Source organism: Carcharhinus amblyrhynchos, chromosome 6, assembly GCF_965287045.1.
Source record: "Carcharhinus amblyrhynchos chromosome 6, sCarAmb.v2.hapA, whole genome shotgun sequence".
In the NCBI taxonomy this organism is placed as follows: domain Eukaryota; kingdom Metazoa; phylum Chordata; class Chondrichthyes; order Carcharhiniformes; family Carcharhinidae; genus Carcharhinus; species Carcharhinus amblyrhynchos.
This window is the reverse complement of record NC_137329.1, coordinates 88,004,577-88,019,099: the sequence shown is the minus strand read 5'-3', so window position 1 is coordinate 88,019,099 and position 14,523 is coordinate 88,004,577. Positions and strand designations below refer to the sequence as shown.

Genomic DNA, 14,523 nt, shown 5'->3' with positions numbered 1-14,523 from the left:
GGAAATAAATACCAAGCTCTTCGTTAAGCCTAGCTTTGCACACGGTAAGTCCTTCCCTCTCCAGGGCAGCCTTCTCTCATTCACAATTCAGCTTCTCCCTTATCAGGGCTCAGTACTCTGCTTAGATAGTCTGATAAGGTTGCACAGCTGATCTTCATAGCACACTGATGAGCAATCGGTGCTATGTGATTTCCTGTGACCACCTTTTTAGGGAAAGCTCTTTTCCAGAAACTAGAAGATATTATGAGAGAAATACCACCCTTCCAGCACACAGCCCCTGGTGACATCACACAACCTTACAAGAAGGATTGTTACAAGTTTGTCATTAGATCATTAACATGGATGTTTTATCAGTTGGCTATGTTAGAGGCCTTTCATTCAACTACCATCACGAAAATGAATTCACTGAATAACTGTAAAACATGTGATACCATCCAGCAACAACCTGTATTTATATAGCACCTTTGACGTAATAAAACATTCCAAGGTGTTTCATAGGAGCATTATTAAACATAATTTGACACTGCACCATATCAGCCATAGGACCAAAAGTTTTTGGAGCACCTTAAAGCAGAAAAACTGGTAGTGTAAAGGCTAGTTCATTAGAATCCTGCTTCAACAGTATATTTATGGAGTACTTGGTGAGTGAAGGTATTTGATGAAGTGAAAGAAGAGGTGTGGTTCTGCTCTCTTATAAAACAAGAAATAGTCCAAAAGAGGGATTGGGTGACAATGAGATGAGAGATTGATGAACTTTAAGATTTTATTTTCTCTAAACTTGGGCAATAGTTTAAACTAGGACCGGGAAAATATAGCACTGTATTAAATCTATAGATTATCTGGTTAACCTACATGATATGACCACAAATAATCAGTGAATAAAGACTTTAACTGCAATAATAAATAAGATAGTACAAGTCAAAGATTTGACAGAACATGCTTTGTATCTGGACTGTGGAATATGGGAGTTTGTGTTTGGTGAAACCATTCTGAGCAATCATGTCTGCAGATGTCACCACCTTGAATTTCTCACACATGCAGCCATTGAATGGACTGCAAATTGAAGAGACTTTGACACATAAGGGAGGGGAAAGAATTTCTGAAAAGTTTTGTCCAGAATATAGTCACACTCGGAGGAAAGTTCAGTTTCAGGAAAGGAAGGCTGTGACTGCTAGGGAGCTGGGTAATGCTGATTTAGTAGAGGTTAGAATGAGGTCCTACAGACACTGGTCCTGTCCAACAAGTACAATATACTCTCTAACCATGAGGACAAATAGAAAGAATGCAGAGAGAATACTCACAATGCAGACCAAAGCACATTGGCTCAGAAGGATGTCCAAGGGTGGGGAGAGCAAGGGGTGGTGGAGAGAATAGAAATATAATAGTACTAAAGGATCCATAATTAGGGTGATAGTTGCCATCTTCTGTAGCAAAGAACAAGAATCCTGAAGGTTGTATTGCCTAGCCAGTGCCATAGTAAGGGATATCTCTATGCTCTTCAGGAGGGTTTAATCTAATTCAGCAGGGTGATGGGAACCTGAATTGTAGCTCCAGTGTACAGGAGATTGAGAGTAGTGACGTCATGAATAAGGTTTCAAGGTCGCAGGAGTGTACTGGCAGGCAGGAAGGTGGTTTGAAGTGTGTCTACTTCAACACTAGGAGCATCTGGAATCTGGTGGGTGAACTTGCAGCATGGGTTGGTATCTGGGACTTCGATGTTGTGGTCATTTCAGAGACATGGATAGAGCAAGGACAGGAATGGTTCTTGCAGGTTCCGGGGTTTAGATGTTTCAGTAAGATAAGGGAAGGTGGTAAAAGAGGGGGAGGTGTGGCATTGTTAGTCAGGGACAGTATTACGGTGGCAGAAAGGATGTTTGATGAAGACTCGTCTACTGAGGTAGTATGGGCTGAGGTTAGAAACAAGAAAGGAGAGGTCACCCTACTGGGAGTTTTCTATAGGCCTCAGAAAAGTTCCAGAGATGTAGAGGAGAGGATTGCAGAGATGATTCTGGATAGGAGTGAAAGTAACAGGATAGTTGTTATGGGGGACTTTAACTTTACAAATATCGACTGGAAAAGCTATAGTTCGAGTACTTTAGATGGGTCAGTTTTTGTCCAAAGTGTGCAGGAGGGTTTCCTGACACAGTACATAGATAGGTCAACAAGAGGCGAGGCTACATTGGATTTGGTACTGGGTAATGAACCAGGCCAGGTGTTAGATTTGGAGGTAGGTGAACACTTTGATGATGGTGACCACAATTCGGTTACGTTTACATTAGCGATGGAAAGGGATAGGTGTATACTGCAGGACAAGAGTTATAGCTGGGGAAAAGAAAATTATGATGTGATTAGGCGACATTTAGGATGCATAGGATGCGGATGGAAACAACAGGGGATGGGCACAATTGAAATGTGGAGCTTGTTCAAGGAACAGCTATTGTGTGTCCTTGATAAGTATGTACCTGTCAGGCAGGGAGGAAGTGGTCGAGCGAGGGAACCGTGGTTTACTAAAGAAGTTGAATCTCTTGTGAAGAGGAAGAAGGAAACTTATGTCAAGATGACATATGAAGGCTCAGTTAGGGCTCTTGAGAGTTAAAAGTTAGCCTGGAAGGACCTGAAGAGAGAGCTAAGAAGAACCAGGAGGGGACATGATAAGTCTTTGGCAGGTAGGAGCAAGGAAAACCCTAAAGCTTTCTATAGGTATGTCAGGAATAAAAGAATGACTAGGGTAAGATTAGGGCCAGTCAAGGACAGTAGTGGAAAGTTGTGTGTGGAGTTCGAAGAGATAGGAGAGGAGCTAAATGAATATTTTTCATCAGTATTCACACAGGAAAAAGACAATGTTGTCAAGGAGAACACTGAGATACAGGCTATTAGACTAGATGGGATTGAGGTTCATAAGGAGGAGGTGTTAGCAATTCTGGAAAGTCTGAAAATAGATAACTTCCCTGGGCTGGATGGGATTTATCCTAGGATTCTCTGGAAGGCTAGGGAGGAGATTCCAGAGCCTTTGGCTTTGATCTTTAGGTCATCGCTGTCTACAGGAATCGTGCCAGAAGACTGGAGGATAGCAAATGTTGTCCCCTTGTTCAAGAAGGGGAGTAGAGACAATCCTGGTAACCCTGTACTTCGCAATGAGAAATGCACGAAGAAAGCACTGCCCAAAACCTCAACCAAGTGGGGTAGAAATAAAAGTGTATGGTCCGAGGAGGAGGAATCACTCTTGAAGAGCTTGAAGTTAGATTTGCTGGATCCAGGTGCATTAATAAAGACATCGAAAGGGTATTAACATCTAAAACATGCAAGCAAATCTCGGATAAACGCAGGTTACTTGCAAAGGCACGCAAAGCGGCACATGCTGTAGCACTGGCAGCTGTTGCAGAAGAACACCCAGACTCCCAGCAAGACCAGGAACCGGAAGAGGCAGATGTTGGGGACCCAATCCCGCATGTAAGTATCGCTAGTCGACCGCCGGCCCGAGTCCCTAGGCATAGGGAAGTGAATGAACACCTGATCCAGGCTGAGGAACTTCTTAATGCGAGGAATGACCCTGATAAATGTGCCTTAGGAGTGGGTATAGTGGAGAGCATCACTGATCTTCTGATGGGCAGTGCAAAGAACAGGCAAAAGGAGGAAGGTCCGACGGTAAGTGCACTTAAGAAGGATAATTGAACACCCAAAAATGAGGTTAACAGCGGAGCGAGGAAAAGATGGGTGAAGCAGAAATCCGTTTTTACAGCAACCCAACTGCTCTACAACAATAGGCGCCAACTTGCTCGCCAGATCATGGGAGAGCCCTCACAAATCAGATGCCCGCTATCCACAGCGGAACTGGAGGCTAGCTTTCGAAAGAAACTCTCCAGTAAGAATAACAAATCAAACATCAGCAAATTTGCACCATACAATGGGAAAACTGACAAAGGGGAGTTGATGAAGCCAATCACTGCAGGAGAGGTTACCTAGGCAATCAAGGGAATTAAAGAGGCTAGTGCGCCCGGACTGGATGGTCAGAAGTTAGAGGACATCCGAGATATCCATGGGGCGTACGAATGCCGCATACCTCGCCTCTTCACCCTGTGGCTGTCTTCAAAAACAATCCCAAACTGTACGAAGCAGAGCCGAACGATCTTAATCCCAAAATGTGAGGATAAGGAACGCCTTAAGAACATTGACAACTGGCGTCCAATCACAATTGGTCCAATGCTGCTGCGCCTTTTTACTAACATCATGGCGAAGAGACTGAGTGAGACAGCCAATATAAACCCATGCCAGAAAGGGTTTTTAGCAGCTACTCCCAGATGCAACAAAAACATCGCTGTGTTGCAAAATATCATGAAGGGAGCAAAGAAAAATCGTAAGGACCTCGCGGTTGTCTTTGTTGATTTGGCAAAAGCGTTCCACTGCGTTGGTCACAAATTGTTAATTGAATCACTACAGTGAGTAAAACTCCCAAAAGCCTTTGTAGAGCTTATTCAGGACCTCTGCACTGATAACACCACAGTGGTCGAAGGCAATAAGTCTAAGACCACCCCAATAAACATTGAGAGGGGTGTCAAACAAGGAGACCCACTCTCATTTAACATAGCAATGGATCTGCTGATCTGCAGTCTCGAAGATGCTACACATAGTGTCAGCATGATGCTAGACGGAGCAAGAATAAACTGCTCAGCTCTTGCGGATGACATTGCCCTCCTTAGCAATTCGTACGTCTGGATGACCTGAAACCTGAAGATTCTGCAGTCTTTTTGCGATTTGACAGGCTTGTCTATTAACATTAACAAGACTAAAGGCTTCCACCTTACATGTAAGAGGAAGACCTTCCTGTTCAATCAATATAAGAGCTGGCAGATTCGGAAGGAGGAGATTGCATACATCCCTCCAGGAGAGACTGAGAAATACCTGAGAGCTGGGATAGATCCTTGGGCAGGCGTACAAGAAGGGGCATGGGAGGAGAGACTGAAGACCTGGATTTCCAGCTTACAGGCAGCAGCTCTCCGGCCAAGACAATGCGTGGAGTTGCTGACAGTCTATGTCATCCCGAGACTCTATTTCCACCTGATCCTATCTGAAGCGTCTCAGAATACACTTATCAAACTAGACCAACTCATAGCAATGCCGTCAAGCAATTCCTGCATCTTCTACTCCACACAACCGATGGCAGCCTCTGTTCACGTGTTTGTAATGGAGGACTGGGAATTCCCAAGGTCGAAATCCAAATCCCATCTGCTGTAATTCGAAAATGGGAATCACTGTCTGCTTCCAATGACTGAGTCATTCGCACCTCCTTCCAGTTCTGTGAGCAGAACATTGGTGAAAACATCGAAGAACTGAGATCTCTCAATGCATTGAGGGAAATCGAGGACTTCATGCCAACTCCCGAGGAGAGCAACAAGGAGGAAGTGGAGTCAATGAATATGATCAGGGCCGCAATACCGATGCTTGGTGCGGAGGAGGCAGATCCCAAGAAGCCATTAAACAAATATGCAGGGTGGAGGGAATGGGAATTCTGCAAATGGAGGCGGCTAACTGTCAAGGTGTTGGAGTACATTATTACAAAGATGACAAAATGTCAAACAGTTGGATGAAGGCTGCACACCAGCTTAAATCCCATTGTTTCATTTATAACTTGTTATTGAGATGCAATCTATATCCCATGAGGGTAACCCCGTCAAGAGGGAAGCCCTTTGCCACAAAAACCTGCCGAAAATGCGAAGCAGGTACACAGACTCTTGGTCACATTTCTGGCTTCCGCCCATTTGTCAAGAACTGCAGGATCAAGCGCCATAATAAGATCTTCGAACAGCTGCGCAATTATGTTGGAAAATACGACTGGACATCTTACCTCAAACCACGACTTACTGCCAATGATGGTACCCTCTGGAAGCCAGATATTGTCTTCAAGAGGGAGAAAGATCAACGTGTTGCAATGGTCAATGTGACAGTACATTTTGAAGACAATTGCGGCAGGCTGGAAAAGGCGTGGGAGGAAAAATGCAAGAAATACCAACATCTCGGACCCGAAACAGTTGACTTGTTGCCTGGAACCCCGTTTCTTTGGATTTGTTGTCGGCCAGGGGCAAATGGCTGGAGAAGAACAACAGCCTCATGACGTTCCTGGGAATTAATAGATTCCAATCATTCGCCCAACAAATTTCAAGGCTCACCCTGTCACTTACATTGGAGCTATTGGGGATCTTCAACGACAAGCTTGTCTTGCAGTATTAGTAGTCTCTCACCTGTCGTTGAAGATCCCCAATAGCTCCAATGTGAGACTACTAATACCGCAAGACAAGCTTGTCACTTGTCAGACCACAGGGTTCACAGCCTGCCAGGAGGCCACATGAACTTATATGGAGGACTCCATCATTGTCTGTAAAGCCTGTTGTATGTCTATTTATGTTTATTGATGTCACCTTTAATATCCACAGGTGCTTTGGTCCACCTTGTTGGCCAACAAGAGGCGTGCACACTGTGGGTCGTGCTTGGGTCGCTCTTGGATGTTGCTTCGAGTGTTGCCCAGTGCTTCACATCCGGTAGTGTATGCTAACTCTGGACCGACTTACGGGCAACAGGTCAGCACAGTGACTAGCACTGTTTGCTGTACAGTTACAGGGATCCAGGTCGGATCCCCGGCTTGGGTCAATATTTGTGGGAGTTTACACAATCTCCCCATGTTTGCGTGGGTTTTCTCCGGGTACTCTGGTTTCCTCCCACATCCCAAAAATGTGCTTTTTAGGCAGATTGGCAGCAATAAATTGTTCCTTAATCAGATCTCCCTTAATCTGGCTTCTACGTAATTCCCTAAATTTCCACCCCCTTTATTGTGGAATGTGTCGTGCAATTGGTACTGACAACCTGGCTCATTAGGCCTGTTTAGATCCGGGATGACTTATAGATAACTAGTTTTACTATCTTTAGCTGAGACCTCAAATCACGTTTCTCAATTTAGATCATTGGGACCTTGACTGTGGTTCCACTAGAGGTAGACAAGAACGTTGACGAGCGATGTAAAGACTCGAATAAGGCACTCACTGAATGTGTTAAAATAGACCAGTGAGCCTTACTTCTGTTGTGGGCAAAGTTTTGGAAAGGGTTATAAGAGATAGGATTTATAATCATCTAGAAAGGAATAACTTGATTAGGGATAGTCAACACAGTTTTGTGAAGGGTAGGTTGTGCCTCACAAACATTGAGTTCTTTGAGAAGGTGAGATGGTGACCAAAGAGGTGGGTGAGGGTAAAGTAGTTGATGTGGTGGATATGGATTTCAGTAAAGCATTTGATGAGATTCCCCATAGCAAGCTACTGCAGAAAACACAGAGGCATGGGATTGAGGGTGATTTAGCAGTCTGGATCAGAAATTGGTTAGCTGTAAGAAGACAGAGGGTGGTGGTTGTTGGGAAATGTTCATCCTGGAGTTCAATTACTACTGGTGAACTGCAAGGATCTGTTTTGGGGCCACTGCTGTTTGTTATTTTTATAAATGACCTGGATGAGAGCGTAGAAGGACGGGTTAGTAAATTTGTGGATCACACTAAAGTCGGTGGAGTTGTGGACAGTGCGGAAGGATGTTGCAGATTACAGAGGGACATAGATAAGCTGCAGAGCTGGGCTGAGAGGTGGCAAATGGAGTTTAATGCAGAGAAGTGTGAAGTGATTCACTTTGGAAGGAGTAACAGGAATACAGAGTACTGGGCTAATGGTAAGTTACTTGGTAGTGTGGAGCAGAGAGATCTCGGTGTCCATGTGCATACATCCCTGAAAGTTGGCACCCACGTTGATACGGTTGTTAAGAAGGCATACAGTGTGTTAGCTTTTATTGATAGAGTTTCTGTGCCATGTGGTCATGTTGCAGCTGTACAAAACTCTGGTGCGGCCGCACTTGGAGTATTGCATACAGTTCTGGTCGCCACATTATAGGAAGGATGTGGAAGCATTGGAAAGGGTGCAGAGGAGATTTACCAGGATGTTGCCTGGTATGATGGGAAGGTCTTATGAGGAAAAGCTGAGGGACTTGAGGCTGTTTTCGTTAGAGAGAAGGTGGTTAAGAGCTGACTTAATAGAGGCATACGAGATGATCAGAGGATTAGACAGGGTGGACAGTGAGAGCCTTTTTCCTTGGATGGAGATGGCTAACACGAGGGGACATAGCTTTAAATTGAGGGATGATAGATATAGGATAGATGTCAGGGGTAGGTTCTTTACTCAGATAGTGGTAAGGGCATGGAATGCCCTGCCTGCAACAGTAGTGGACTCGCCAATATTTAGAGCATTTAAATGGTCATTGGCTAAACATATGGATGATATTGGAGTAGGTGGGCTTTAGATTGGCTTCACAGGTCAGTGCAACATCTAGGGCCAAAGGGCCTGCACTGCGCTATAATGCTCTACATCTTACAGCGGCTGTAGAGAAACTTGGAAATAAAGAGGATAAATCTAGTTTTCGTGGTTCATTCTGGAACAAAGGACGTCCTGCTGAAAGAGTAACAGTAGTTAGACTCTAAATTAAAAATTAATATCTTGAAGGTAACAATCTTTGGAGTATTGCCCAAACCATATCAAATTAGCATAGGAACAGAAAAATCATAATAATTAATGCGGTTAAAAGGCTGGCCTGAAAGAAATGGGACATGGAACATGTCATGGGACACTGGCATCTCTTCTGGGATAGGATGGGCCATACTGAGGAGGTATTAATCACAGGTGTGGTGGGGCGATTCTCAAGAATTGCAAGCAGCCTAAATAGAAGCAAAACAGGCGTCTATATGAACATAAGAACATAAGAAATAGGAGCAGGAGAGGGAAAATTTCTGGCAAGGAAATAAGTAAAGTTATAGAATGGGAGTTTAAAGTGTTTGAAGCATATAGTGAGAGCAAATCCTAGCAAAATGAATGAAAATGAACAGCAATGCATACAGTATCTGTAATAAACCAAAGAATGTGCAGGCAATCCTGTGTTGGGAGAAAGTAGACACGGATTACTGAGACCTTATTACAAAAAAAATCAGTGCTAGGAATTAACACTGTAGCATATAAAATATTTAGAAAATATAGGGAGTAAAATGGGGAGATAAAATATTTTTCTGAGATAAGATAATGCTAGTAGAAAAAGATGCAGCTTTCAGCAAGGCAAAATTAAATCCACATGGATAGAGATAAAAAAAAGGATTCATTACACTAAGGGTAAAGTTGACACATACAAATTAGAGGGGCAGAAGGAATTATGCAGATAAACTGCGTGAATAACATAGAATAATAATCAAGGGAGGATTCCAACTACTCAAATATAATTGTGCAGAACAGGTAGAGAAAAGAAATTAGGGAATTGAGTTCCTACAATGTTCTTAGGGCTCCACTCTAACCCAATATAACTTAACAAGGAAAGAGACGCTATGGATCTATAGGGAATCAACCAGAACAGGTAAGAGTGGTAGTAGGGCAACATTCAAGCACTAAGTGACCATAATATATGTTTTAAGATGATGATAGAAAATCACATAAATATGACAAAAACAACTTAATAAATTGAGAAAAGCAGACTTTGAGATGAAAATAGAAAGGAAAACATTACTGGCAATAATGATGTGGAACAACAATGGGAAACATTTGAAAAGGTGTTCAACAGAGTGCAGGAAAAATATATGCCACTCAAAGAAAAAAAACTAAAGACTAGTGAAAATTCAGCAATGGATAAAGTCATGAAAGAATTGTGATGTATGTATGTTGGGGGTTTGGGGTATGTACAGCCATTTTAAGAGTGCAGGTCATGTGACCTGGGGTGGTGGTGTGGGGAACCTCCTCCCAGTGTGGAACCTGGTTAAGCAGTCTAGGATTTGGCTGTGGCACACTGCACACCGGTATTAAACGAGTTTTCCAGTGTTTAAGTTTACAAGGCCAACGTTGTGGTTCTTTTTACACAATACTTAGCTAAATACAGATATTCTCCATTGTATGTATATATATTTCCACTGTGGGAGTTTTGAATTAAAGGGTGAGGGATGTGATGTACGTATGTTGGAGGTTCGAGGTGCATACAGCCCCTTTTAGAGTGGGGTTGCGTGACCCCTGGGGGATTTAGCTCCTCCCAGTGTGAATCCAGGTTAAGGAGTCTGGGATTTGACTGTGGCAGAGTGCACTGCCACACAGTAGTTTCCCACTGTTTAAGGTTACGAGGCCTACTTTGTGATTCTTCTTGCACTATTCATCTCTAATACATATATAACAGGAACAACTGAGGATTAGGAAACAAACATGCATTAATAAGAAAATAATTGAAGAACTAGGAACAGGAGTAAACCATCTGGCCCTTGAGCCTGCTCCGCCATTCAATAAGATCATGGGTGATCTTTTTGTGCACTCGGCTCCACTTACCCGCCCGCTCACCATAACCCTTAATTCCTTTACTGTCCAAAAATTTATCTATCCTTGCCTTAAAAACATTCAATCAGGTAGCCTCAACTGCTTCACTGGGCAGGGAATTCCACAGATTCACAACCTGTTGTGTGAAGAAGTTCCACCTCAACTCAGTCCTAAATCCACTTCCCCTTGTTTTGAGGTTATGCCCCCTAGTTCTAGTTTCACCCACCGGTGGAAACAACTTCTCTGCTTCTATCTCATCTATTCCTTAATAATCTTATATGTTTCTATAAGATCTCCCCTTATTCTTACGAATTCTAATGAGTATAGCCCCAGTCCACTCAGTCTCTCCTCATAAGCCGACCTTCTCAATTCCGGAATCAACCTACTGAATCTCCTCTGCACCCCCTTCAGTGCCAGTATATCCTTTTTCAAATAAGGAGACCAAAACTGTACAAAGTACTTCAGGTATGGCCTCATCAGCAACTTATACAACTACAACATAACCTCGCTGTTTTTTTTAAACTCCATCTCTCTAGCAATGAAGGACAAAATTCCATGTGCCTTCTTAATTACCTGCTGCAGCTGCAAACCAACTCCTTGAGAGTCCTGCATGAGGACACCCAGGTCTCAATGCACAGCAGCATGCTGCAATTTTTTACCATTTAAATAATAGTTCATTTTGCTGTTATTCCTACCAAAATGGATGACCTCACATTTACCAACATTGTACTCCATCTGCCAGGCCTTCTTCCACTCGCATAGACTATCTATATCCCTTTGCAGATTTTCAGCGTCCTCAGCACACTTTGCTCTTCCACCCATCTTAGTGTCATCTGCGAATTTTGACACGTTACACTTGGTCCCCAACTCCAAATCATCTATGTAAATCATAAACAATTGCCGTCTCAACACTGATCCTTGAGGCACACCACTAGTCACTGATCGCCAGCCAGAAAAACATCCATTTGCTTTTTGCTTTCTGTTAGTTAACAATCCTCTATCCATTCTAATATATTACCTGAAACACCATGCATCTTTATCTTATGTAGCACTCTTTGGTGCGGCACCTTGTCAAATACCTTCTGGAAATCCAGATACACCACATCCATAGGTTCCCTGTTGTTCACTGCACATGTAATGTTCTCAAAGAATTCCACCAAATTTGTCAAACATGGCCTTCCCTTCATAACCCATGCTGTGTCTTGCCAATGAGACAATTTATATCCAGATGTCTCGCTATTTCTTGATGATAGATTCAAGCATTTTCCCTAGTACAGAAGTTAAGCTAACCAGCCTATAGTTACCCACCTTTAGTCTATCTCCTTTTTAAAACAGTGGCATCACATTTGTATATATATTAAATATATTGATAGAATATGGGTGCTTATTAACAGAAAAGATGAAATGATTAGGCGAACAGATAAAAAAGGATGGTGAAGAAGAACTATGATACTAAATTATCAAGGAACATAAACAAAAGAGTAAGATACTTTATAAACTACATAAACAGATGGCTGAAACATTAAATAATTATCTTACTTGAGTATTTACTCGGGAAATAGAACAGGTAGAAATTACACTGAATGGTATGATCAGCAATACAATATGTGCATTTAAAATAAAAGAGGTGTATTGAATAAACTAAAGAAATCCAAAGAGGAAAAAGCTCCTGATGAGGATGGATTGCATCATGTATTTTAAAACAATTCTAGGCTAGAGATAGCAGAGGTATTAGTACAGATAAGGGAATTAAGGGTTATGGGGAGAAAGCGGGAAAGTGGAACTGATCCACTTCAGATCAGCCATGATCTTGTTGAATGGCGGGGCAGGCTCGAAGGGCTTGATGGCCTACTCCTGCTCCTATTTCTTATGTTCTTAGATATTTAGTGATTTGTTCTAAGATGTAGTGTAGATGTAGTGACAGATGGACAGCTATTGCACTCCTACATTCAAGAATGGGGACAGAACATGTCTAGGGAATTTCAGGCCAATCAGCTTAACATCAGTCATAAGAAAAATACTGGCATCCTTAGGAAGCAGAGAATAGAAGAGCATTTAGAAATGCAAAACATAATAACGAATAGTCAAAAGGGAAAATCTTGTTTCACTATCTTTTGAGGAGGTAACAATGAAAGTGGACAATGATAATACAGAAGATATACTTTATCTGCATTTTCAAAATGGTTTTGATAAAGTGCCCCATATTGGAACAATGAGTTAAGGCCAGTGAATGTGGAGTTGGGGGACAAGTGGCAAAATGGTTTGCTAATTAGCTTCAAGACACAAAGCAGATAATGGGAATATGTGATTGAGTGTAGAAGATGTAGAAAGTGGTGTTCTAGAAGGATCAGTGCTTAAAACCACGCTGTTCACAATTTACATTCATGATTTGGACTCTGGAATCATTACTGCAAATTCTACATTTGTGGATGATATTAAATAGATTGAAGAATGGAATGGCTAACACTGAGGAGGACTGCAACAAATTACAGGAGGACATTAATAAACTTGCAGAAAGGGTAAATAACTGGCAAATGAATTTCAACATCAATAAATGTGACGTGGTACAGTTTGGTAGGAAGGATAGAGAGGTCATTAATTACATGGAAAGCACACACCTAGGTGGGGTAAAGGAACAATGGGATCTTGAAATATAAATACATCAACCACTAAAAATTATGTCACATGTTTGCAAGACCATAAAAAAAGCAAACCAAGTACGAGGTTTTATTTCTAGGACAGAATTAAAAAATAGTGAAGTTATGCTAAATCTGTATCAAACTTTGGTTAGGCCACACTTAAAAAATATTGCATGTAATTCTCAATGGCCTCTGGTCCTACTGGCAAGGCCATCACGACAGATCCCCATTCATGAGGACCATATGTGATCCTCACCAGAAAGATCTTCACCGGCGAGGCCGCAGAGGCAAGTGAGGCTGAACAACAGTATCCCGGGCTCATTTGTAATATTTAAATAGATTTAAATATCACAATCAGTCTCATGCCCTTTTCAGACATGAAGCTATCTCACTGGAAATCTGCTGTTGGTAAGATCACAAGAGGTGAGAAATCAGCTGTGAACCAGATTTCTCAGCTCTCTGACAATCTTACAAAGAAAGCAAAGACTTGTACAGTACAGGAACACGCCCCTCAGCCCACCAAGTCTATGCCCACACAGATTTTCTTGTCTCTACATGGTCCATATCCCTCTATTCCCTGCCTATTCATGTCTCTGTCCAGATGCCTTTTGAACGTTGCTATAATCTGGTTCCGCCACCTCCTCCGACTGTGTGTTCCACGCATTCATCATCCTCTGTGTGAAAAACTTACCCTTTATATCTCTTTCCCATCTCACTTTCAACCTATGTCCCCAAGTAATTGAACCTTCAACTCTGGGAGAAAAAGATTCTTGACAATCTATTCTATCCAAGCCTGTCATAATCTTTTATACCTCTAGCAGGTCCACCCCTCATCCCCAGGCACTCCAGTGAAAACAATCCAAGTTTGTTCAACCTTACTCCAAACCAGGCAAGTTTCTTCGGCACCCTTACCAATGCATCAACATCCTTCTGGTAGTGTGGTGACCAGAATTGTACACAATGCTCCAAATGCAGCCTAACCAAAGTCTTATATAGCTGCAACATGATTTTCCAATGCCTATACTCAATGCTTTCCTTCTGCAGTGGACCTTCCAAACTGCATGTTCTCACATTTGTCAGGTTTAAATTTCATCTGTCATCTTTTGAGCCCAGGTCCCCAGCCAATTTATATCCTGCTGTATCCTCTGATAATCCTCCTCATTATCCGATACTCCCCCAATTTTTGTATCATCTGCAAATTTACTAATCAGACCAGCTATATTTTCCTCCAAATCACTTATATGTGTTATAAACAACAAAGGCCTCAGCATTGATCCTTGTAAAACGTCATTTGTCACAGACCTCCAGTTAGAAAAGTACCCTTCCACTACTACTCTCTGCTTTGTATGCCCAAGATGTGGGTATGCCCAAACCAGTTCTGTATCCATTTTACCAGCTCATCTCAGATTCCATATGACTTCATCTTCTGTAAAGGTTTTACTAAATGTATACAACATCCACTGTCTTGCCCTGGTCAATTTTTCTTGTTACTTCCTCAAAGAACACAATCAAATTTGTGAGACATA

The 14,523-nt window shown here is 42.3% G+C and overlaps 1 protein-coding gene across 6 annotated transcripts in view; it reads right to left on the bottom strand.

Moving 5' to 3' along the window:
• LOC145344509 (structural maintenance of chromosomes protein 1B-like) overlaps positions 1 to 14,523 on the bottom strand; it is a 141,494-nt gene that overhangs the window by 31,105 nt on the left and 95,866 nt on the right. The window contains exon 19 of one of the 6 annotated variants that reach the window (XM_080191687.1): positions 10,179 to 10,196. The exons of the other annotated variants lie outside the window; for them this stretch is intronic. Within the exon in view, the coding sequence (XP_080047813.1) occupies positions 10,179 to 10,196 (18 nt within the window). The remainder of the gene's footprint in view (positions 1 to 10,178; positions 10,197 to 14,523) is intronic. 6 annotated transcript variants of the gene reach the window in all.